The sequence below is a fragment of the Aquila chrysaetos genome, chromosome 16, assembly GCF_900496995.4.
Source record: "Aquila chrysaetos chrysaetos chromosome 16, bAquChr1.4, whole genome shotgun sequence".
Taxonomy (NCBI): domain Eukaryota; kingdom Metazoa; phylum Chordata; class Aves; order Accipitriformes; family Accipitridae; genus Aquila; species Aquila chrysaetos.
Window position 1 is genome coordinate 15,248,275 of NC_044019.1, and position 26,908 is coordinate 15,275,182.

Consider the following 26,908-nt stretch of genomic DNA (forward strand, 5'->3'; position numbering starts at 1 on the left):
TATAGCTTTATACCACAACAAAGAAGCTGGCATTTTAGGTAACACAAACATCCTGCTCTATTTATAGGAGATGACAACTTTTTGTGGAGGGGAAAGGTGTTTATGAGTAACTATGTCATGGTCTTCTGCTCTGGATCACCAGTTTGTATATAGTTGATGTTAGCAATGATCAGAATTATCATCTGTATTCTCTTCAGTAGCCTAGATAAAATTATTTTGCAGCTGTAATTCTGTCTCTGCATCCCCAAAACTGTGCAATAAATGGACAGACTGAATGAAGACTGAATGGGCATAGCTTCTCAGTCAATTTATTTTCCTTGCATGTGTTCCTCAGGAACAGAAGTAAGGTACATGGAGCAGCCAGGTGTTCTGTAAGTTTAGAACATCGTAATTCCAGACTCTCCATAAAGTGGCTTTCGCAGACATTAAATTCACACAGTTAGTTTAAAAAGAATACCCTGCCTTTTCATAAAATTTCTTCTGTATTTTTATTAAATGTCTATGAGAAGATTTTATTCAGCAAGTCTTTATTTTTTTTCCAGTATGAATCAGCAGCTTTTAGTAAGGTTAAAGAACAATTGTAGATTTTTTTTGACAGCACTAACAATAATGAACTTATTTTAAATTTGACTAGAAATAATAATTCTAATGCACTAATCAACACAGATACTGGAATTCTTCATGCATATTGTGGTGCCTGGAATTAATTAAATAATAGCACTACAATAATATCTGTTTTGTTAATATAGTAGGGTTTTTTTTCCTTTCTAAAATCCAATTGATTTAAAAGATCAAACCAAACCACAAAACTGTTATCTAATTTGTAATGCACAATTTAAGCCAGTGCAGAACTTTCTGTCAGGCCTAAAATATTCCTCAGTATTTGGGCGACTGTCATGAAGAAGCCAAAATTTCAACTGTAAAAATAGCTTTAAAGAAAAATGAGCATAGGTTAGTAATTTGGTAAAGTAGGTTGTAAGTTGTATGTATGGCTTCTATGCAGAATGCTCAGATGGAACCTTATTTTGGATGGAGAGTCAGTCTTTTGCCCAAGTCACGCGATAAGCACATCAGAATACTTTTATCGTCTATGTTAGCAGGAGGACAAGCTGGAAGCAGACTAGAAAGGTTTGGTCAAGTTTGTTGATGGAAAAAATAAATCTGTGAATTCATCAGCTACTTTCCTATTCATTCAGAAAGGCATGTGAACTCTGGGAATTTCGGTCTTAGGACACCAATAACAGTGATAAAATGGCTCTGTGTCCCAGAGAGAAAGGAACAACCAGCCTCTTGAGTCCCTCACAGCATTTGTGTTTGGTTCAGGCTGTTCCTTGGACCTGGACTAATGCTTCAGACAAAATGATAGAAACTCTTGCAGTATGATCGGTTGTACCCATTGGTATTGCTCTGAAGTGGGTTTACACTTACAGCAACAGAGTGCAATCTCTGTTTTCCTTCTTAATGCTGCACTATCATGTCAATGCTTGGACATGGCATGAAACAATACCCAGCTTATCATGTTTCAGAACAGATGCATAAACTTTTCTTGAGTGACTTAGCACTCTGGTTTTCCTCTCTCCTTTTTTCCATCATATATGTAGATGAATGTCCTGAAAATCATGAGGAGTTTCCACAATTCCCTTAGGTTAAATCTGGTGGGGTATGTATGCCATCCTTATTTAGGTAGCTCTCAGCTAAACCAAACAGATTTTTTTTTTTGCCCAGCTCAAAGCTGGCTATAAATTACAAGGCTTGGCTAGAAGTGAAAACTGAAGTTCTAAGGCATGCTGTTTGGTTGCAATTAAAAGAGATATAAAATGTACAGAGCAAGGTCCCAGTGCCTTTACAGTTTAGGTGAGTTAGATGACTGGTTTGGTGCAAAAATTTTTTTTCTCCTTGAGGGACTGTCATTTCGGGTAACTCTTTTGATTCTTTTTGATTTTTTTTTTTGTCCCTTATTTATGTCCTTCATGAGCAAACCTTTAAGCCTCAATTAATTGCATAAAGTTTCTCTGAAACACGTCATTCTCCAAGCAGGCATCAATATTGCTAAGAAAGAATTCAGAGGCACCTGCAATTTTCCCAATGAAAGCAATTTCATACTCCTTTAAGGGAGGATAGGAGTTTCTTTCCAGAAAGACAAATTCCAGAAGGTGGTTGGGCAATTTTGAGATAGGTGCTGAGGTAGTGACCACTTTTCTACTTAATAAAACCAAATTCCCAGAAGGTAAGTGCTTTCTGACCTTTCCCAGACGGATCCTTTCAAAGCAGATTTGAAGAAGCACCTGCTCATACCATTTATACTGAAAGTAAAGACAGTAGTGCTGTCATTAAAATGCATCAATAATGTGTGTTGTCTGGTTATAAGATAGTAAATTCAAAGAATGCTGTGTCGACATATGGGGAGGAAAAAATTTCTCTTTTATGTGGTGTCTAATTAAAGGCACAATCCTTCATCCTTTGTGCCCTTAAAACTGCTAAGGAGTTCACTGGAATTTGTGAGAGCACACACAGTATGTATCTTAATGTGCTACAAGGGCCATACAGGTCTTAAGTGAAAAAAAGATACTGTAGCAGGGTAATTTGACTGAAAAAAAAAGATTTATTTTTTTCCCCAACATGTATGGTATGCAGCACTTTCTGTAATATAAAATACCTTCAAACTACATTGTGTATTATCATAAAAAAACCACACTGGCTAGAAATGTTTTCAAACTTTCACTCCCTTTTGATATCAGGCATTGCTTTCCACTGAGTCCTTTGTGTATTCTGAATGTCTGGAAGCCAAAATATTTTGTTTTAACTCCCACTCTATAGTATTTCCCAGCTGTGTACTTATATGGTGTAATAAAAGGATTTAACAAATGGGAAATAGCAGCTGCATTTGGAAATTCCCTTTGTGCTCCCTTTTCATTTGACAGATTCAGCAATGTGTAACAACTGTAACGTCAGACCTGTAATGACTTACACTGCAAGTATCATATCACCAGCCAATCTGATGTTATAGTGGGAAGAAAATAAAACAACCAAAAGATTTCTGTAATTTCGTATTGCTGAGCTGAAAAGATTATATGTATATTTCTAACTGTAACTTAATATGAAAATACCTGGACATATGGGTGTTTATTGCTGCCTGTAGTTCTACTAGAAAATAAAATCTATTTCAGGCTAAGGACGTATCTGTTTGCTGCAGTAAACTGTAGGGAAGAGGGCAAAGTGGTCCTAAGATAATAAGGAAAGTATCCTGCTTTCTTCCATGGACAGTGAGTAGCAGGCAAGAAATACAGTCAAATTTTTAGGTTGCATCCAAAACCTGGCTCTCTTGGGGCAAACAGACTGAGAGAGGATGAGGGGGGAAAGCTTACAATACTTACACAATTAAGTAAAAGAAAGCTTAAACAATACTTACCTTTGCTAAATTTAATAGTAACTGAATTGCTGTACCCTAATCATGTATATACTAGTAAATATGTACAGAAATGGATAATCATAATTTGTGCTTTGTTCACAGGGGAACCAGGAATGGTCCCCATCTTCATATAGAGCCCAGCACAGCTTGTGAGTTAAATTATGAAGGTTTTTTATTTTTGCTCTGAAGTATCAGGAGAAAGCAGTGCCAACAACGAGATACACAATTAGATGGACAAGTGGCCTGATCTTCTTTGAGGAATGGGATGGTGTATTCCCATGGCTGTAAAGGCTAGATGTGGGCCTCGTGAACAATAAATTTGAGCAGCTTTAACCTAATGAAATCTGGAATCTTTCTCCAAATTGCAGAATTCCCTCCCCGCCCCCAACAGTAAAAAGAAGAGGGAGGCAAATTCTGTTCCCATCCCCAGTCCCAAAATAACAGTCTGGTAACAGCCAGGGTTTGTGAAGAACTTGCAGGCACTGTGCTGATCCCTGTGCATGATGATGTTATTTATCACTGTGACGGTCACTGTACTCTTTTCTTTTCCCACTGACGTTCCTCCCCTGCCCACCACTGTAGGGGTTATATAGGCAGCGTGTGCATGCACAGAATGAGGGCATCCACTACTCTGCTGTTACTTGGAGTGATGCAGTGAGAGACTGTTACAAGGAACCACAGCAGCAAGTCAAGTCTAAAGGATGGGTGTTATTTCCCTGTGACTGAGGAAAAACAAACACATATACATATACAAATACAACTTAATTACCTCCAAATACATGCTGTGTTCCCCTATACATTTTGTAGTGTTATTCAGAGACCCCTTGGATTTTGAAATGAAATGTATCTCATTGGATTTTATCTCAAATGGCAATATCGACATATATTTCATGATTATGTCAAGTCTCTGTCTTTTGTTGACTTCTTGCCAAAAGAGTGAAAAGCTTGCTACCTTTCCACTGTGTCTGCACGTAGGTCTCAGCAGTACTGATAGCAGATTTGTAATTGCAGCAGGAAAAGTGAAGATCTCTTAATGCCACATGTATTTGTTCCTTTTAAAATAATTTTAAATCACCAAGTATCAAATTTCACTTTATATAGCTTTAGCAAAACTACTGTCATCAGAAAGGCAGAAATAGGTGGTATCCTGAAGGTCTTAATGTTTCAGTGCTTACTGTCTCTACATAAAACAAGCACAATCCTGTCGCTCGCCCCCTCCTTGTTATTAACTTCTCTTGTTGAAAGTTCTTCCCTTTAAGGAAAATAAACTCAGGTTTTTAGGAAAGATCACTGAAAAACGTTTACACTTGCTAAACACTGTGAATTTGTTGTTATATAAATTCATGGCTTCAAATTCTCAAAAGTTATAGATACAATTACATGTTTTGAAATTTTATTTTTAGTTCATTTACAGGCTGGATATGAGCATATAAAATGCATCAAATATAAATGCCCTAAACTCTGGCAATTCTGTATCTGCTAAATTGCTCATGCAGCTGTTATTTACATGTACAAATCTGAGTTTTGTGATGATCGAAAGCAATTCTACTGTGCTTGTGATATTATTTCTGCATGCCAGGTAGTGCATCAGAATTTGTATCTAACTAAAGAGATAAATACCTTGATATGTAATTGCACGGGTACAAAGTTTTGGCTGAAACTAAAGGGTGTGAAAAAGCACACGATATGATATTTTATTTTTCTATAAAATAGACTTCTATGAGAAATATATTGCAGAACAGATAAAAATAATTTTTTTTCAAGCACGTTGTTTTGATTCAAAAAACATTCAGGTATGTGCTTAACTTGACTTTATTAGGACTGCCAACAACTATAATGTTAAGCACATGTCTAAAGGTTGGAAAGATCAAGGACTTAGTTTTACTAGCTTTAGCATAAAAAGATGTTTACATTTCATATTAAAGAGAATAAACCTATTCCCTGAAAGTGTGCAGGACAATGTGCTTAATGGTGGTGGTGAAATACAAAACTGACTTTATTTGAAGAAGAATCGAATAATTGTTCTTTTTGGCACATCTGTTATACTTGTATTATTTTCATTTTGACACTACATTTTTTTTTCCAAATGCAGAGTCTATTTTAAACCTTTCCCTATATTCTAGGGTGAACTGTGTTTAAATAGAATTATTCATCACCTGAATTCTTTGCAAAAGATTTGTAGTTTATGTTCATCTAAACCTGTAGTCATTTTATTCCTTTCTCTTATTTTAACATTTCTTTTTTTTTAATAAAGCAATTTCTGAAAAGTTTTTAATTCACTTCTGTATATTGACATGAATTTTTTCAAAAGTAGAAGCATTAACACGCTCTAAATTGTTAAATTTTTTTTTTTCCTTGGGCAAGAAGGAATCAGGTATGCATGCTGATTAACACACTCCAGTCATTAACATGTGATTATGTGGGCTGCATATTGAGCACCTGCCAAAAGATAAAATCCAGCACTTTACTACATCTGTGCAAGGACTTTTTGCATTTCTTTTGTACTTTGACAGCTCAAGAAAAAACAGACTTTGGTATCTTTGTTCAGCATAATAAAACTGTGTACATAAAATGTCTTCATGGAGGAAGGAAAGATAGTACATATATTTATTTTAATCTTTGAGGCCATGAAAAATCCAGGGACTGAGAGTTACACAGCACCAAGTGTAATATGAATCTCCTAATGTACTGTATCACTGACATTCATATACAGTTTACAACATTCCTGCATGTTTATAAGGATTATCTGTTCTGGGATTCAGCCAATGTTATTGTAATTCACAACAGTTTTATGTGATACCTTTATGTCTCATAAATGTCTTGTTTTTATTTCAATCTTCCAAATGTTTCATCAGTGTTTACCTTAAAGAAATACAAGTACTCTATGCAGCAGGCTGGTTTCCTGCATGCATTCCTCTGCAAATGCTAGAAGGGAAACATAAAGCATGCAATACATGTCATGTAACTATATACAGAGAAGGATTTCCACGTGCATTTGATATTGCTAAATACATAAATACAAATTTTATTTTGATATTTACAATAGATCTAGTTATAAGTCGGACAACTAAGACGACCTAATAAGAGGAAGTTGGATATATACAAAGTGGTCTGGAATATCCAAGCCACACAATCCTTGTTTTATTTGGCAGCTTCTCACAAGCATACATCACAAAATATGTGTCTTTATTTACCCAAAAGGTAAACAGTGCTAATCAGCTGGGACTGATCACAATGCATCTTCAGTTTCAGTTTAGATGAAAATACAAGTCTAAATACTCATTCTGTAAATGGTTATCCATTACTTTTTCTTAATAAGAGCATTTAATCAAAGGCCAGGGCATAAAGTCTCAATATTGTTGTGATTTATTACCAAACCTAAACACAGGAAGTTAGGACATATGGTATTTGGATAATTAAGGAAATCCTTAGCATCTAACTCTTACAAAAGCACACGAGTTTATGCGTATCATTTGTGGGTGAGTTGATTGCCATGTAGAAATGATTGGTCATTGTATTTAAGAATTTTGAGATGATTTTCCATTCTGGAATGGAGCAAAATGCATGTCACCATTTTTCACAGATTCGCTCATTTGCAAAGGGAAGGGTTTAAATCACATAGTTGAAAGATTGTATCCTTCTGAAATCTCTCCACCCAAAAGTTGGTGTACGTGGATTCATTTGGTTTGCTCCAACAACTGAGTATGAAGAGATTGCTGCAATTAAGTGGTCATATTTTACATCAAACAAAAAGTGCCTGCCTATTCCTTCCAAACAGATATCTAGTCTTGCAGTCGTAAGACCATATTCATATCATATATGTCTGATTATTATGTCATCTCATTTTTAAACCTTTGATCTAAACTAAAGCTATTTTTCTCTCTCCTTTTTTTTTTTTTTTCTTTTCTTAATTTACCATAATATTTCTTGGCTTAGAGCTAGGGCTTACTGTTGTATTGTTTCTTTTTGAGGTTTTTAGATGTGTATAAAAGACAAAATACAAGCCTCTTACAGATTGTATTCAGCCTATACTTTGGCAGTGAAATCGGTGTAAGTTTTATCAGAGTAAACGCTGAGTTAAAGACTTGAGGTTTTATTCCATTACTTGCCATTTGCCCTCCCACTAGCATAATTTGCTGAGACGTTACAAATGATGTTCTCGCAATAGCTCATAGCAGTCATTCTCAAGCCTTGGATTTAAATAAATCTTTCGTAATAAAACTTTTGGGTTTTTTTAAATTGGATGAGAATTGGAAATGATCACTTAGATTTTTAATATCTCTTAATTCTATTTAATTAAATTCCTCAAAATGGGAAACCTTATTTAATGTAGTGATTGGAAATGATTTTGTAAACATTTGCTTTCATTATATGTTAACTCCAGACTAGTTCCAAGTGCCAGCATGCCTCTAGTACTTGGAATCAAAACCACTCTGGATATCCAACTTTCCTGGGGTGTTTACATGTGTCCCATTCAATGCAGAGACAGATAAATATCCCTTTATAACAGAAAAGCCTCATCCACATGGAAATAAGCAATTCAGCTAACACATTTTATGTTAGTAATATTTGCTTTCTACTTCTTGGCCATTCATCCTGCGATTTCAGTTGAACTCTTACAGAAAGTTTTCTCTCTGGCTATTGAGTAGGATTGCAGTCGTCAACTTTCAATCAAAGTTGACAGTAGTTATTCTTAAATTGCTAACTAACACTGTGACCCTGATTTTGTGCAGCCCACAGTTTCAGTTCCCGAGTTTTCCTCTTTTCTCACCTTCAGAGAGCTTCTCTCTTTGAGACAGAATCTATCCTCCCTGCATGAAACGTAAATGCCACCATAAAGGAATTGCAGCGTCTCTTCATTAAAATCTGCAGCCTCGTGCACTCCCCCCTTCTAAGGCTCCTGACCAGAGAATCCAGCTCACCAGACTGTTGGTCTGCCCTTAACCCTTATGAGGATCCCAAAGAGAGATCTGTCCCAAGCCAGCTCTCCGCTCATGATTGTGGAGTCCCCAAACTGAGATGTTGCTTCTCAACCCCCAAATGCAGCGCCTGCAATTCGTACTTTGGCGATTCAGAGGAGCAATACTGAATCTTGTTTTTAGCCTGTAATCTTTCACTGATAGAGAGGTCATTTTGTGTGTGTTTGCTCTATTTTGGAAGTGAAAGGGCTTCAGAAAAGTTGACACAAGTTGGCTCATGATTCAGTTTGCAGATTCTGCTATAAACATTAGCTTCCAATATGAAAAATACTGGGTTAACTTTCAATACCCTTATTTGCATCACTTACAGCAGTACACCCTCATTTATCCTGTTAAAACCAGTGGAACCACTGATGGGAAAACGAACTAATTAAACTGTTAGAATCTAAATACACAAGAAAACATATTTTTTACACTAACAAGAAAATTATGATTATTTGTTCAATCCCTTTTCGACAGAAACATCTAAGGAAGTATAAGGATTTTCCTTCCTCTGTACAGAAACTAAGTGGCTCTCTCTTTTTGAAGAATTTTACCAATGTAACTTGTGAAATTTAGTGAATGTACATGCTAAAAAATAATTTTCTCAGAGCAAAAGGCATGCTGAAATATCTATACATATTATCTTAATGTAACAGTTTTAAAGGAATTATTATGGAGTGTGAAGAAAATACCATGTATGTAGTCACAAAGAGTCCCCGTCTTTCTTTATTCCAAGCCGTGGTTTGTAATTATACAGAATTGTTTCTGCCATTAGCAAAACTATACTTGAGCCATTCACAGGAACTCTAAAAGGCATGGCCAACAGGCCACTCATTGTTTACACCAGGCAGCCTGGAAAGCTGATGAGATTAAGAACACTGTTGTTGGACCACATATATTCAAAGCAAATTTGGGATTGGTTAAAGAAGCATGCTGCCTCTCTAACATGAAAAAGGCCAAGGATAGACCTAGGAGAGCTTTTACCATATTGCACTGGAAGTCTTAATGTTGTTTTCTCACTGACATACACATATAGAGGTTTTAGGGGTAAGTAAAAGCATGATTTCATGCACAGGCTACCTATCCCTGAGTGAGCCATGCATAGTATTTTAGTATTCGTGCCTTGCTAATTTCTGCTTTTCTGTCTTTTGTGCATTTATTTATTTTTCTCCATTGTGTCCACTTTGAAACCTAATCCTTAAATTTTAATGGCTATATATAGGTATTTAATCTGTTATAATAGGGACATTTTGTCAAAACGCTAAGCACAGTGGGTTGAATGATCTATAATAAAATCTTGTCTGTGCTAATGGGCTGGCAAGGAAATGTATACAGGAAAAATGCCCTTTATTTACTTTGATATTAAAAACCAACATTTCAAAAATAGACTCAATTTTGCCCTTGCTGAATAGTAAGCAGCTGGAATAGTGGTCCAGACTGAGTTTCTGTCTTCAGCTGCTGGGCAGTAAGATTTTCTGGTTTAGTCATCTCTGCAAATAAATACCTCTTCAACCTAAAACATTTTTATATCTGACACAGTAAGGCAAAGAAAAAGCTTAAGATGTAAAATCATCGTACACGTTGTTCCTTAAGCAGTCAGATTTGTGGCTAATTTCGTGTAATAAGCTATCTTCAAAATTTATTGTTTGCCAATTATTAAGGGCTAGTCTGGAAATGCCACCATAGTGGTGGGCAAAAATCCCCGTGCAATAATACCCTTGTGTAATCTGGTATGAGCATAAACTGTTGTTCTACAATTATCCAGTGTTAGTGTGCGAGTGGGAGGATAGTTTTATAAGTCTAGCAAAGGTATAGTGGGATCCTGAGCAATCTGCACCAGATGTCGCTTTGGATCAAACTGAGAAGAAACCCACTTTGCTATGTTATCTGTAGTAAGCACTACTTTTACCCAACACTTTCCGTTAGGACCAAATTCAAAATTTTACAAACATAGCTTTTTCTTCAATTTCTTTTTTTCTAAGCACTCTGTGCTTTACTGAAGTAAAATGTGCTTCAGATGGACATAATATTTTGATACTGACACTTTATTAAAATGTTGATATTGTTCTATTTCTTGACTGGAAATTGAATTAATCCTAATACACTCAAGACTAAAAATGTGTGGGGTTTAGTGACCAAACTTCACCAATGTTGGATGAAGAAGCATGCTCTGTGTTAAATCTTTTGTCCATAGACTAAATGTTTGCTATTTATTGTATTATAAGATATTGTCCTTTTTACCCCCTCCTTACATGGAAATCACTGAAATCAGTAAGAATAGCACACTTGTGAAACGCACCTTTCAAAGGCATGGTCATGTGTTGAAGATATTATTTCAAGTTTAGACTTAAAATGCCATTTTACAGAAATACATGAATTTTAAACCTGAGAAGTCAGGGATGTGTCAGTTGTCTAGTGTATTATGTAGCTACTGGATGAATTTGGGCACCAGATTTTGTCCAAATATCTTAAGTGGACATTCATATCAGTCATATTCCCTTGCCCATTTTCTTATTAATTCTTATCAGTTATGCTGAGAAAAGTTGACTTTCATGGAGAATTTTCATCAGTGCTAGTGGATTGCTCAGCTGGATTTTGCAAAATGAAAACATTTGAGTTGATCTGGGCTAGGCACTTTACTTGTCTTTACCTCTTCTTCCATGCTCTTGGAAAAAGCATGAAAAATACCTTTAACAGCATCCTTTCTTTCCTCTCTTCAGGTCAAATGAATTGAAGCTTCCTCATTCTGTAAAAGGTGGCTTCATAAAGCTTCTCAAGTATAGGATCTCTTCCATTATTGAATCCTCCCATATTCAAAAGAACCAGGTTGTCATTTCCTAACCTTGAATTTATCTTCTTGTTCTATGATACGAAGCATGGTTGTCCTCTTCCATTCTGGACTCCAGATTTTCTAGTGAGAGTACCTTATGCATAAAAGCAAGAGGACCAATGAACAACTTGTGGAGATGATACACCTCTTCTCTCAGACAACACATATGATCCACTAGTCTCTTTTCAGAGGGTACATGGGCCATCAGGTATTTCCAGTTACATTAGCAGGGTATCTGCATGCTGTTTGTGAATGTCAATGCGAATTAATTTTTGATAGCCAGGCCTGCATCTGATGTATGTGATAGTTGCACTTTTGGTCATGCAGTGGGTAAGGGGCTGGGACTTAAATGTGACATGCATTGGTCCACAGAAGATTATAATGTTCACCAAACAAATTAAAATCCTTCATAAATTCGCTGCAACTTTTATTTATTTTCAACAAACTGAATGCTGCAGTAACAACTTCCCTTCAAATGTAGTTGAGTCACCTTTCTAGAGAAAATATAACAGAAATGCTTCCCTTGCCCCATTGTTCCTTGATCTGTCTAGTTTGCCACGAACGTGAGGTCAATATAACCTGTTCATATGGTTGGAATAAAAAAGAAAGCTGCCAACAGTAGATACACAGGAGTAAAAATATCTACTCTGATTGCGTAGCTATAAAATTTCTTCCAAAACCTTTTCAATGTTTCATTTTAGCTACATCTTATTTGTAGATTATTCACAAATTTATCTAGAATCGTAGAATGCATGGGTATTGGTTTTGTTTCTTGTAGATAATTGTACATGCAGCTGATTTAGATTTTTCTAGCTGAGTTCTGCTATTATTAGATAAGATATTTACACTGGACTGGTCTACAGTTTTTCCATTTGCCCATTTAATCCCTTGAATGCCTTTCAGTTTGTGCAGTTTTCCTGCTGAATCCTCAGCCACTCTTTTTAACTATTTCTGATTTCAAAAGAAGATGTGGCTCAGAAAGTCATCCTTACTGGGTTTCCTAGAGCGACAATTCAGATAATACACTGCAAATGTATTAGCGGTTTAGTGACCCCAATACTATAGCCGTAGGGCCAAATAGAACAAAAAATATTAGGGATAGCTTTTATTCTTTTATTTTTATTCCACATTTTAATTACCCACAAAACTGACAACGTAAAATTATCTATTACTTGGACAGATCCTCATTCTTGCAAAGGCTGTCATTCTGCCTCCATTCCATAAATGTACTTCATTTGCACGGAGTTTAAACTGGTCTCATTTTCATTATGGACATTGCAGTTTTTTGGGCAAGAAAAAGAAGTGTGGATGTGCTGCCTAATGGACGCAGGATTTGGAGAGTCTTTCATTAGCAGCGAAGTAACAGTGTGCTGGACCACGTATGCATCCAGACAAGGGAGAGGATAGGTTATCAGGAGGAAGAACATTCAGTCATTTCTACTTGCTCCACGGATTAGCCTTATCTTCTTGTTTCCGGCCTAAACAATAGACTTAATGTTCCTTGCTGAGAGCATGAAAAACGCTGCATTGAGCCTGATGGATATGCTTCATATACTGTAAGAGGATGTTGCTTTCTTGAGAACAAACTCCTTTAAAATTACTGAGTTGCTCTTGTACTGTAGGCTTTGAAGGTGAAAATGCCATGTTATGTGGTATTAATTCTTCACTGAGGAAATGTATTATAGAAATTCAAGTTTTAAATTTGAAAAATATTAGAAGATGCTTTTTTCATCTCCATTGTAACTTAGACCAAGTTTTAAGAAAATTGCAAAGTAGTTTTCAGAAACCATTGAAGATAAGAAAGCCTTCCTTTTCTAAAGGCAACTAAATAAATTCAGCTCTGTACCTGGTCTAAGATATCGTTGTCCTTTGTGATGTTTGATTCTTTAATGAATACAAATGGATGGAATGAAAAAATTCTTTAATGTTTGATACATGAAAAAATGGAGGTAAAGTTTTTGTTCCATGTCACCTCTCTTTCTGTCTGTGCTTACAAACCCTCTGTCACTCCTACTGTGTTGACAGGGGTGCTGCTACTGCTGGGATGTGATAGTGTCTCTTCTAGTTTCCTGTCTTGGTGAATAAAAACATTTTCAACATCACTAGCAAATGCTGCCTCCTTCTCCAATGGCAATAGTAGTGTTGTGCTGATCATGTACTGCTGTACTTGCTGATGATTTGTCACCACCACCTTCTATGCAGTCTACAGCCCTTAGTTACCACACTTGCTCATTGTTAGTGTTGCTCCTTCTGTTACATTGCACAGCTTCTTCTTAATCCATTCAAGACTGAAGCAAAGATTTATGTCTGATGTTGTTGCTGATGGTTAATGTTTTATAGTCCGCCTTTCTTCAGACCTTGTTTCACCTGGGACATTTTCCAACATGTTTCTTGAGTACTCTGTAGATGGGTATTTTCAGCTCATAGAGTAGTAGGAATATTATTGTTTGTGGGGAACACTATGCATTGGGAGAATGATTTTTGATAGAACTATTAATTCATCTCTTAATCCTTAAATATATTGCCACTATTATTATTACTCTTTAATTTTAAAGAAAATCTGTTTTATGGCATCGAATATACACACTGACATTTCTAGGCATACTGTAAACAAAAAACCTTGACATTTTTTTACCCCCAATTTTTAGTACTCCTAGCCCGGTACTATTAAAAATGAGAATAGAATAATAATTTTGGAAAGGGAAATGTGTGAGAAATTCCCATGGTTGAGTTTCTGAGGGCAAATTGAAGAATTTGTGCCCTTTTTAACTGAAAGAGTGAAAGTGGAGGTGCAGCAAATGTTGCATCTGTGGTTGGGACAATAAGGAGTCTGAGCCACAGAAGTTCATGAAGGGCTTGACTGTTGGGTGATATCATAAAACTGAGGAGAATTGGCATTACTTGTTGCTTTTTGATGCCTTTTTTTTTTTAGCTTATTGCTCAAATACTATGCCTTATCCATTGACAAGGGAGATGAACCCTTTTTACTTCTCTTTCTGTGTTTTCGGCTATATAACGCCTTCTCTGATACATGTAGTCTCAATAGCTGTGTATCAGCATATGCGACTTGTTCTGCCGTAAACTCATTTCCTTGCTCATTCTTGTCTATGTTAGCTTGGAGAGTAACATCTCCTTTTGTATATTAGAAGCATTATAACATTCATTCTTTAAGAAAAGGGTTTAATTTAAAGAGCAATGAGTGAGCATGGGTAGACACATACCATAAGCTTTATCTTATCTCTGAAGTAGATTCCTTGCTCCTCAGTCATTATTGGCCTAACTCTTTCTGGTTTTAAGTTATGTTGTTTTCCATTAGCTGAGGATCTATCCAGGAATAATTTGTCCTTGCCTGTATTTTCTTTCTTAGTGCTACATGTATTGCCCTTACTTAAGGAACTAAAGAAAACTGTATAAGCTTAACAAATTCATTGAAAAAAGTGTTAAAATGGCTTGTTTCTGACAAGGAAAATCCTTGATGAGGAGTATCTTAGGCATGAAGTATGATCATTAGAAGCATGGAGAGGACTGGCCTTAAGGAAAAAAGAGCCCCTGTCAAGCACTGAAACTGAGAAATTCAAATCATAATGTTCATTTCAGAAATTGGAGGATACATGTAGGTTCATTAGTATTACAGAGTAACAAGTAACGCTTTCAACTTTTACCTTTTTGAGATCCTTCTGACATAAGAGAATAGCCTATGTTTTCACGTTGTATTGTTTCTTTGCAGGAGTCAGAGAGTAGTAAGTTATGTTCCCTATATTCCTTCCGAAATACCTCTACCTCACCAAACAAGCCCGACGAAGGAGGTCGTGACCGCAGTGAGCTAATGACCAGTGTTAATTTTGGAACACCAGAACGCCGCAAAGGAAGCCTTGCAGATGTGGTGGACACGCTGAAGCAGAAGAAACTAGAAGAAATGACCAGGACTGAGCAAGAGGGTATGTGTTGGATAAGACCGATACAGTTTCCTCACCCCCAAACCCTACAATTTTTAGGCATAACGAATGTGTTGGGTACCAAGAGCCAGAAAATTGCATAATTGGCAAAGGCAAGGATAAAGTTATTCACAGGTTACCATGGCAATGGCAGTTTGAGATCCATTAGGAATTTTAGACAAATATGCCAGCTTTTTAAAACTTTCTAAATTGTGTTGGTTGTCTGTGAGTCAAAGCAAGAATGTTGGTTTAGGTGAAAACTCAACTCTTTCTTGAAAGATTATGATGAATTCTTAACTAGTTGTAGAGTTGTGAGGGATATTCTTCAGTGGTATTTGTTCTTTTTCTTTTAAAAGATAAATGTTTATTTTAAACAATAGGTATGAATAAAACATGAGCTGGTTTGTTTTGCCTTAGAAATTCTCATCTTTCATCACCTTAATGACCCAGCATCTGCAGCTAGGAGAATGTTTTAAGTGTAAAGACTACCTACTTCTGACCCATACATCTAGAACTGTGGCTGAAGAAATAAATTTTTTTACAGTCTGCTCAGGTATTGTTACAAGTGTTAAAATAGAGAGATGAAAATGAAGACAAATCTTTGAGCTCTAAAGCAGTTTATGTATTCAGTCCTTATTCAGATATTTTCATTGACTTTGCTAAGATTTTGGCCTTGATAGGAACTAAACAGAAGTGGAGCATGAGTTTATCAGTATATGTGTGCACATGGTCAGGGTCCACTATGAAAATCTCTCTTCATGTCGAGTAGAATGAAGTCTTGGTTGCTTCCGCAACAATACCTTCTAGTCTGTGAGCTCATACATGAGTTTGAACCAGGGAAGATGTGAGAGGAGGAGGCTCCGAAATAGGTTAAACAGGTGTGGAGGCATCTGTGTGGATTCTGTTAGTTATTTTACGAGTGTTGATTTACGGCATTAAAAATAACCCAGGAAGAGTATTTGTAACATAGTAGAACCACAAGGCAGTATAACTTTTTGATCCTTTTTTTGCTTTGAGATATGAATGAGTTCAATATGATTTTACCTCCTCAATTTTATGGTATGGTCACAGTGCGCTTCAAACACGGCACTTCAGGATCCCTTGGCTCCCTGTAGCAATGTAAATTTCAATTAAAATTGATGCTGATACAATAATATGTTTAAATATGGGATAAAATCCTGTAGGATTGGAAGTAGGCTTTCAAATTTCTTGGCATAATTGTTAAATGCCAGCACACAGATAAATGTGTTCCATAGGTGTCCTTTCTGAAGCTGGTGAAACATCTCTAAAGAGAGAATGTCCCAGATTCTTTACTACCATCTGTCTGTTTTCAGCTGTAAAGATCACTCTTTTAAAAATTGCTTTCTTAGATTTGGTGGTTAGACTAAGAAAACTATTTTAAATGTTACTTTGGCAAAGTTGTTTTTTACAGTCAGTAACAGTCGTTCGACACTCCATGCTAATCAAAGGTCTTGGCTCATACTTTGCTGCAGGAGTATACAAGTTGCTGTTGATTATAGTGACACCACAGCTAAGACTTTTCCAGGAGTATACTGAATGGTGTGCTAATAAAAATGTGCATCAAAAAGTTTAAACATAGTATCTTACTGTAAGGATTCAAGCATTTCATAGCTTATTTTTGTATGAATTCTCAAGAATTTTCTGCACTTCCTCTGTATCAGTATGCACTAGTTGATTTAAGAGAGGTATGTACACAGCAGAGAGATGCCTCTCACTGAGTGTGAGCCTTCCATGCTGTATGTTCTCACCAGCTGTGAAATAAAGGTCATTTCTGACCTATAAAATAATCTTGCCTTTTATGGACTGCATTATACTGGAAAAATATTCTAAAGTCTGCCTGTAAATTCAAAGGTAATTGACTGTATCTTCATGTTAAGTTCTTTTCAATTCATCCAGAATTATCTGTAGAAAAAAAGGTCACTTCCATTTTACAGAAAATAATTAATGAACATCTGACTTGTACCATATAAACTAACATGGAAAAATCATTAATAGAAAGATTGGAAATTCTTCAGGATATTACATTTAGGAAGTTCAATGGTTTTAAACTTCTGTGTAGACTAGGAATACCAAAATTCTTATGACAGGTTTGAATACCTATTTCAGTGTTCAGAGGTTTCTCTGAATTAAAAAGAAGTAAACTCTCCATACTTCTTTGATTGGAATAAAACAATATTTTAAAAATAATTACTATGTTAAGACTCTGATCTTTGTTGTGACTATGAGTGCTGCAACTGACTCAGTGCAGGGTCATTTGGAGAGATGAGGTCTGAGATTATGAAAATGTTTTACCACCTTACAGTCTCTTTTAAGCAACCTAATTAATAGCCTAATCACACATGTACCATACATGATGCTCTTTAACATCTGTCCTTTAAAATAGATTTCTATGGAGTTCTTTTCTTAAAATGGTGTGCAGCCAGTGCTGTTGAGGAGCCCTTTGCATAGAAAGTCCTGATCTGTCACAAAATTGCTTAACCAAATTAAAAAACACCTGCTGATTTTTTGAGCAAATAGATAGCATAATATAATTGCTTTAATGAATGTAATGGGGAAAAAACATGTATTTCTACTGTATACTACTGTGTAAAATCTGGGGGACTCGAAGTCTTGCATTACTCCTTTGAATAAATTAATAGTATGTGGTAGCATCTTTTATAGGGAGAAGCCCCATGACCTTCAATGTAGCTGTGGGAATTGGGCTAACATACGGTCATATGTCAAGTTAATTGTAGAATTAGAAGTGGAATAAAGAACTCGAGAATTCCAGTCATCTGCTCTAACCCCCACGCGAGTACAGCAACAAGTCTCTTTTAGTGTTATTGTAGTAACTTTCTGGTCCATCTCTAGGATCTGAATTTGAGTAATATGAGTTGCTGGTGTCAGATACTTAAATATTTTGTGGTGTACCTTCAGATATTAGATGTCTGTTGTGCTTGTATATACTACTTGTGGTCTCTGTTGTACCTCATAACATTGGGAAAGAAATATACACGGAAAGACTTTGTCGTGTCTAAATAGATATATTTAATCAGAGTCCTTTGGCTTCTGAAAATAAGTTGTCTAATGAGAATTTCAGCTGAGCAGCTGTGACTGAGGAGGTCAACAGGCATTGCCTAAGAGAATATGGCCCAGCTGGTTAAATCTGGTTGTTGTAGTGATTTAAATGGTGAAGTGCTGCTTGTAATCCAGGACCGTCTGTTTGTAAAGGAAAGAGTGAGTGCTTCAGCATAATGTACAGCTGTTTTAATCTCTCTTTAATAATAGTGCTTCAGCCAGTGTCATGTCTTGTGTATAATACTGGGAACATGAGCGCCTCATACAGGACTGAATATACCTTAGGTGTGTTTTTAGGATTATTTGTGGTTTGAACAAAGATTACCAACATCACAGGATAAACAACATTTTTTGACTTCATGGTCCAGTATTTGCATACTTTGTACATTAAGGCATTCCTGTGTCTGAATTTGTAAAGATTTGGAAATGAGAAAATTGATGATAAAATTGTAACTGGGGAAAAAAAAAAAAAAAAGAATGCTACAAATATTTAGAGTTAATTTGAGTATGTGAAGACTTTGCTGACATGTGTTCTCATAAGACAGAAGAGGTCAGAAATGAACAGGTGTCTAATTTAGTCAACAACACTAGAGTCTAGGGCCTTTTGGATAACTTCAATATATTCATCATCTTAGTTTTTCTACGAGCAGAAGGATTGTTTTACTGGCTTTTTAATTTGGAAGTATCCTCCAGTACAATCAAGTATTAAATCTCTTTACAGCTCAAATGAAGAGTTTATGTTAGATAGTATGGTCAGAATGCTTCTTTCTCTTTCCATCCCCCTTCAGTAAAAGACCTTTCTTTCAGAATATTGCTTATATTACTTTTGTGAGACAGATTTACATCGCCTGGGCTGTCTGAATTCTAGGCTGAGAGTTGGCTTCCAGACAACTATCCTACTGTACTTCATCATAAGCCTCTACGAGCAATAATTAGTAGTACACATCTTGACTGTAGCTAGGAGAGCAGATTTCCCCCTTTCAGATCTGGAATGCTAGGTTGGCAGGTCAGCTGGCACTTCTGAGCTGGAAACTGGGCATGTCATTTCTGCTAAGTGCTAAGCCCTCATTACTCAGGGCCTGGATTCCTAATTCACTTTTGACCTTGATTCTGAGCGATGTATACAGTATCATTTTTCAACCAAGCTCAGTTCACAATTCTAGCACAAGCTTTTTATAAACTGCTTCCCATTCTTGTTTCCTCCTTGAAGACCATAGCTGAACATTCAGAGATCAAAGATTTTTACATATGCATGTTGGAATAATGAACATCTATATAAAGAGTAGTATATTCATAAATTTCCATCTATTCTCTGTCATGTGCACCTGTTTGTACTCTCTCGTTATGGGTAGATATATGTAACTCATAGTGATATATAATATGTCTAAAGATATCTAAATTAAAAATTAAGGATTCACATGTATTATTAATTTTATATGCAATAGGGAAAATCTTACTACTCTACTTGGTAGTGGTGTTTTTTCTGATTTTGTGTTTTGTTATTTTTATTGCTCCATTTTCATTAGTTAATAATAATTGAAGGCTTTCTTTTATATTGACTTAAAATAGATTAACACTTCCCCTCTAAAATTTTCTATCATGCCAGTAAGGACAGTATACTCAAGTACTGCACACACAAGTGTGTACATATATCCTGTTGACTTCACTGGGAAGTAAAGAAACTTAAACTTTCACATACTGTGTTTTATAACTGGACACTGGTAAACCATTTTGGTTGTAATTTTATGCAGGCTTTTGGTTTTTTTGTTATTGTTGTTTTGGGTTCTTTTTTTTTTTAAATGGAATCTGTGTGTGTTATATTGTATTAAAGGAACGGAGAGTTTCAGTTTTGTATTCTTTGTTTTAAGCCTTCCACAGCTGAGGACAGACAGAGTTCAGGCATATACCGTTGTGTTCTGGTATAGTTTTAAGCACAACCCTTAACGATATTACGTCAGGAGTTCTCTTTTGTGGATGAGGTCTAGAAGTGAACTACTGACCATCTATAGTCAATGAATATTTTTGAATGTTTTTCAGAAGTTTTGCTGAGATTTAATTCAAGTTATCTGTCTTGTGGTGTGCTCCATACTCACACTTCTAACTGATGAAGGCATGATCCCTGGTTGTCCTAATACACCTGGCATTTGTAGACCCCCATTCTTTATTCTTCTGTTTTCTTGATGGCCATAGGTATTTTGTTCTGTTTCAAGGCTTCAAAAATGTTACTGGGATTTGGTATTAAGATTATGCAAACTAATTGTTAAAAATGAATTAATACTACTGTTCTATTTTTTGTGATACCTATGGAATTGTAAATGGTAACTGGCGTTCCTCTCAGCTAGAAAGAAGCTGTTTGGATGTGGAAAAAACTCACCTTCTTCAAAATCCTTTCATCATCTTTGAAAGACCTTGCCACATCTGCTAGGTACCACCCTCATGGTGTTTCCCTTTTCTTCTTCTTAAAAATCATTTTTGGTAAACAAATTCAGAATCAGTTATGTATATAGTTAATTTAATACATATATTTTACTTGCTTTTTGTTAGAAGCTTTATATGGTAACATCTAGGCTGAGGAATTTTTCTGCTAAGCTCCAAGCGTGCTTCCAAAATAAAAACACAAAAGCCCAACAGTCCACAGAATAAATAGATGACTTGGATCAAGCTAGAGGAGAGATATGAGGCACATTTTCCTAAACCACTGTTTTCTTGAATTACTTACCTCTTTACCATATAATTAAATGCAACTCATTGTCTCTCTTTTTTATTTTTTTTTTTTTTTTTTTTCATCCAATGATCTTGGTAGAATCACAGTGGTCACTCCTTTTTCTTGCAATTTATGTTGATGTTTTAGAAAAATATATTGTTCTATTTAGAGAAGTTTTACAGATCATAAAATCTCTAAGAATTCATTTGTTGAAGTGTACAGTGAATTCCTTTGTCTTAATGTGTTAAATTAAAGTAATTTAGGACTTTTTAGGAACATTACCACAAAGAAAGTGGTTTCTAGGAATATTTTCCTGGTAACTAAAAGAAGATGCAGCCTAGTTTATTTCTGTCTGATGTATTTGATTTTTCTGTCAAAAATTTGTTCTTGTTTGAAGCAGAAATAACTTTAATGAACTTGTTTTAATGACACTTAGAATGCAACATATGTTTAGGTAATTTTTTTTTTCAAAGGCAGACCCAACCTGTGTAGCCATACCGTATCTGGTCATTAATATTTTGTCTCATATTTTTATTTATCCTTCTAGGTATATGTGAATTTATGCATTTTTTATTATTTCCTGCCTTATATCCTTCAAGTCTTTCAAAGTACCGTTTTGTGATTAAATGCTATCTCACAATTTTTATTTAAGAAACTTGCACATGTTCTCACCTTTCCACCTTATCTTTGCATTTATTATCTACACTACAATCTTGCCCAGTGTCGTAGCATTTGAGCTTCTAGTGATTACTCAGGTTCTGTGTGGATTACAGTATACTGATTCTTCAGCATTATTCAGTATGTCTCATGCTACATCTGAAAGTTTCCATTCAGTTTTATTTGTTCATGGCACAGAAATGGGGAACAGTACAGGCTTTTACATAGGTATCAGGAAGAATGAGATCTATATGAATAAGTCAATAGATTATGGAGACCATCTTTTTTGCTAAAAGGTTTTCATGTCCCTTCAGTTCTTAGCTCTAATTCAGGATTACCAACAAGAATGTGGCGAGTGTGATGGTAGCATTTTTTGTAATAGGGTCTGCTGGAAGTTGCACGGAAATAGCCACATGAGGACCTGTGAGGCGAAAATACACCTTGGTTACTATCAGGCAGTTACCTAGATGTAGAATCTGTGGCATTTTAGGGACCTTCTACTTTTCTGGAGGTTCAGTTTCCCAATGCAGGTTGTTCTCTTGTTGAAGCTTTGTACCTCTGCACCTCTACAAAATTACTGCTTTTGCTAATAAACAGAGTTGGTCACAGCTCAAATCCTGATGTGGGGAGTCTGAAATTCAGCTCTCAGTTCTGAAGACTGGGACATCCCTTCTAGCTATGATAACTCTTTAATGTATTTTTGGGTAGAGGTTTACTTTCACCATTTTGAGATACTCACATTACATTGAGGAAATGTCTTTATTCAGCCCTGAATATTTGAGATGAGTAAAATCCTTTTCATTATAACAAATGGGCTTTCAGCCTTTCCTCATTGTCTGTGAACTTGAGCTGTATACAGGGACAGATTAAACTGAAACAGGCCAAAATGTTCTCAATGCCAGCATCTACTGACCATTCCAACCAGTTCCTACCCAATGACTCTGTTTTCCAATGTCTTACCTTCAGGGGCCATGTCATCTTTTTCCTTAATCCCACTGTACCTCTCAATTCTGACATTGTCCACTGCTGGATACAATTTAATTTAATTTAATTTTTATTGTGTGATAAATTGTCTCCATGCTTCCTTTTTTGTATAATTTTCTGCACTATGCTTCTCTACATTTTTGTCTCCTTTTAGACATGGTATAAGATCTGCTATCTTTACACTTTGTATGTTATTAGTATTACGAAAGCATTATTAAAAAAGCATATCTAAAAAGCCAGCTTTTTCCTTAGGGCAGTAAGACAGGCAAATTCAGTATGAATGGGTACAACTGACATTGGGCTCTGTGGTGAAGAACGTAAGTGAGTAAATAGCTGTAAAAATATGGAGAGTCGCTTCAGTTGCGTGATCTTGGCAGCAGAAAAATAAATTCAAACTTCATTGGTTTCTGATGTACTGTGACACAAACAAGGTTATGATCAGATCATGCTTTAAAATGGGAGTTGAAATACATTTTGTAGTCATCAGGTTAATATTAGGGACTAGACTGCAATACTTCCCTTCCTAAATTTGCTAATGTAAATATAAAAATAGGAGGGAAAGATAGGGCTAGAATGTGGGCGATCTTGTATGCCATTGTATTTTCCAAGTTCTGTAGGGTGAATGACCTGAGATTTCTTTCATGATGAACTTTAGTTTTAGTTGGTCTTATTTGCTTTGCCATTCCTGCTGTTTTGCAACAGGGCCTAAAAGTGCTTTAAGTGCTTGTGACTGGGGTAATGAATGAAAATATCTTTCCAGCACTGAGAGTATTGCATTAGACTGAATAGTCACCTTACTTGTAAAAGCACTATTAGAGAGGGGCAGCTGTAAGTAAGGATAACGATTTGTGTCCAGTGCTTATTTACTGAAAATTGTAAATGTATTATTTATTGAGAGCTCTCCAGACAGTGCTTGTCAGAATAAAAATGTCAACTCTAAGCAAAATGTTATAATACATAATAAAAATGCTAGGTACGCACTTTAGAGATACAGCTAATTAGATCTGCTTTTCTTAAAGAAATGACAGTAAAAATGCTCAGCAGCATATACATGTTAAATGCTGATATATTCCTTATTTTTCTATACAGTATTTGGTTTAGATACCTTATCATTACTTAAAAATAATTTTGACAACTTTATTTGGTTGCCACAAGAGAGACAGAGGCATTCGCTGCCTGGCTGCACGAGGCAGCTACATGCTCAGGCTGTCTTGTTCATCTATCGGAGAGAGCAGCTACTCTCACCTCTGTGTTTTAGTCTGAAGCTCCAAGATGCCTCTTCTTTCATGAGGGAAACCTGCCTCTGGTGGAAACAACGAACAATTATTAAGATTAGTCTTCAGCCGTGCTAATTAACCCCAAACAAATATTATGCTAAGGAGACTAAATCTATTCAACGTCAGTATTACTTTTGTGTATTATTAAATACAAGTAAGAATTAGGAAAAAAAAAGTAGTTATTTTTTTTCCATTTAAAATACTACTTTATTTAAGTGTTAAGTATTTTTTAGACATTTTTATTTTCCCTGAAATTTGTAATGGGAAGAATTTGAGCTTAAAAGATTTGGAAATCTTCTAGTATGTTTTACAATGTGAGGGAGGAAATTTGATTTTGAATTTATCCTTTTTACAAAGAACTGCTCAGTTCAACATCATAAAATTTAGGATGTCATCATTAAAAGCACCTTTCTTCTTCCAAGTGTATCAGCCAATACGTGAAAGATCCTTACTGTGTTTATTTCAGTGACAATCTCTCCATGTTCTGCTGCACTCACTTTGCTGTTGGTTTCATAGAGCTGGAGAATCCCAGAGTGGCTGAGGTGGGAAGGCACCACTTGCGATCATCTGGTCCAGCCCTCCCCGTTCAGGGCAGGATCACCTTCAAGAGGTTGCTCAGGGCCGTGTCCCATCAGTTGTTGAGTATCTCCAAGGACAGAAACTCCACAACCTGTTCAGTATTTGGTCATCCTTACGATAAGAAGCGTTCTTCTTATTTTTCAAGGGAATTTCCTGTATAACCATTTATGCCCTTTGCCTCTGGGCCTGTCACTGGGCACCACAGAGAAGAGTGTGGGTCCGTCTTCTTTGCTCCCGCCATCAGATATTTATATATTATCCCCTGGACCCTGCTTTTTTCCAGGCTAAACACTCACGGCTCTCTGAGCCTCTCTTCGTATGAGAGATGCTCCAATCTGTTGGTTGTCTTGTGGCCCATTGCTGGACTCTCTCCAGTATGCCCATACCTTTCTTGTACTGGGGAGCCCAGAACTGGACACAGCACCCCAGGTGTGGTCTTAAATATGGTTTATTTTAAGGCCTCTAGTTCTGCACTGTAGGACTGATCCTGGTACCTTTAAAGCCAAGAAGGGCTTTATCTTAAATTTCACCGGTAGCATGCTCAAGGCCTGTCTGAGTCCTGTTCAGCTGTATAATTTGAGTTTTAGTGCCGCGTGTGTGCTCTCACTTCCCAGTGCATAGCTGATGAGCGCTGAGTGAAAACCAGGAACAAAATGTAGTTCAATACTCTGAACTACACGTTTCTGTGCTTTGTAAGTGTGTTTTGGATTGCGATGAATCCTTCCAATTCCCATTTGTAGCCAGGCTTCTTCCTTATTTACTCATTGGCATGTTGATCTCCAAAATGAAGCAAGAGTTAATAGTTGTTAATGTGTCAAAATCCTCCCTCTTCCTTATTACTTTAATAACATAAAAAAGTGGTGGTGTTTCTGTAGAGTTCAGACTGTGATAATAGCCCTTGTTAAAAATAGTCGTGAGGGCAAGTACTGTGTAAACATCTGCAGATAGCTCCTGTTAGCATTGCTCCGTCCTGACTAGCAGCACCCATTCCACTGCAGTCTTGGGTCGGTCTTTAACGTGGGCTGCCAATCAGTAAAGCTGTGCCAAAATGTCTTGTTCTACAGCCTAGCATTTTGGAATGTATCTAATAGCTGTTTTCTTTTATTAATCATAATGTATTTTTAGTTTTACTTACATAGGTGCCCAGAGTTCCTGGGCACAGTGCCCTATGTATGAATGCCTGTTTATTTTCATCTTGCTTTTTGTTAACTGTTTTACTTAATGCTTTACATAACCATTTGCTGTATTTTGACATGAAGCTAAAATGCAGTGCTGCCTGCTCACATTTCTTAAAGAACTTGATGTGACATCACCTTCTACGGTGAATCATGATCTTCACTGAAACTAAAAAAACCCATCCTGAATACTCTTCTGTCTTTCATTTGTTTGAAAATGTTGAAGCAAGCAGGCTCTTTCACCCATCTGCAGGAACTCTGAACACTACAGTCTAGAGAGCCTGCAGTGGCACCAAAACCGTCGAGAGCTCTGTACTGAATTTCTTGTTAGTCTAATACCACCTTAAGACAGAATTCTGTTTGCATTTATTGCTATGCCGTATGTGTTAAAGTATATGTATAAGGACAGGATTCGGCTCTTTCTACTCTATCTTCAAATTTACCTCCATTTTCAATATTTAAAACAGCTCTGGTTCTCAGAGTAGGTCTTAACAGTCCTTATCGTATCTTAAATATGTAACAAGCAGATTACTTTTAAATATTTACAGTGAAACAAAAACTAACACATTGGGCAGAAGTTTGTTAAAATGTCAGAACAACTTGCCATAGTGAAAAACAAATATTGAACCAAGTTTATTCCTGAGATGACTTTATTAATTTCAATGGAATTACTGCAGGAGTAGTCCTGGAAAAAGACTGTCTAGTTTTTGTATCATAATTTTAACATCTTTTTACAGAACTTTGAATAGCCCGGTAGTAATTTTTTAGATCTGGCATGCACGTGCATCACCAAGTAAAGTAAGCTTCCTTTACTTCAGTTTCTGTTTCCTCTGTGGACTGTTTGTGTTTTTAGCTGTTTAAATGCAGTTGTTGCAGCTTTATTAATAGGTTTTATTATATCTGCAGTTACACTTTTAATTAAAAATTTAGTTGGAGCTTTGGCTCCTCCAAGTTTCAGTGTATCTGTTGTTCTGTGATACAATGATGAGACAACATATCATGTCTGTTGCCTTTCTGTGTCTGTGTATCAGGTAACACAACAGACAGTGGCCAGACATATAACCTCAAAAATCAAACCAATTTGTTAATGAACTAACAAGGCGATGTAATACGTATCTCTATTCAGTCATTTCCCCCAGCTTTCAGTTATTCCTTAGAGCAAGAGCAGCTAGTGCTGTATCAACAAATTATTTGATGACAATAATTTGGCTGATGAGAATACAAGGAAAAAGCCCCAATCTAATTAGAAAACACGGTCTGTTAGGTGGGGAAATGTGGCTAATATTTTATCTTTTATTGTAAAGCTGCAATTTGCAACT

The 26,908-nt window shown here is 36.2% G+C and overlaps 1 protein-coding gene across 16 annotated transcripts in view; it reads left to right on the top strand.

Annotated features, from left to right (window-relative positions):
- The window catches only part of SOX6 (SRY-box transcription factor 6), a 382,229-nt gene that overhangs the window by 145,422 nt on the left and 209,899 nt on the right, over positions 1-26,908 (top strand). For 15 of the 16 annotated variants that reach the window (XM_041129350.1, XM_041129355.1, XM_041129354.1 and 12 more), the window contains one exon: positions 14,928-15,138. The exons of the other annotated variant lie outside the window; for it this stretch is intronic. In XM_041129350.1, coding sequence (XP_040985284.1) covers positions 14,928-15,138 — 211 coding nt within the window. The remainder of the gene's footprint in view (positions 1-14,927; positions 15,139-26,908) is intronic. 16 annotated transcript variants of the gene reach the window in all.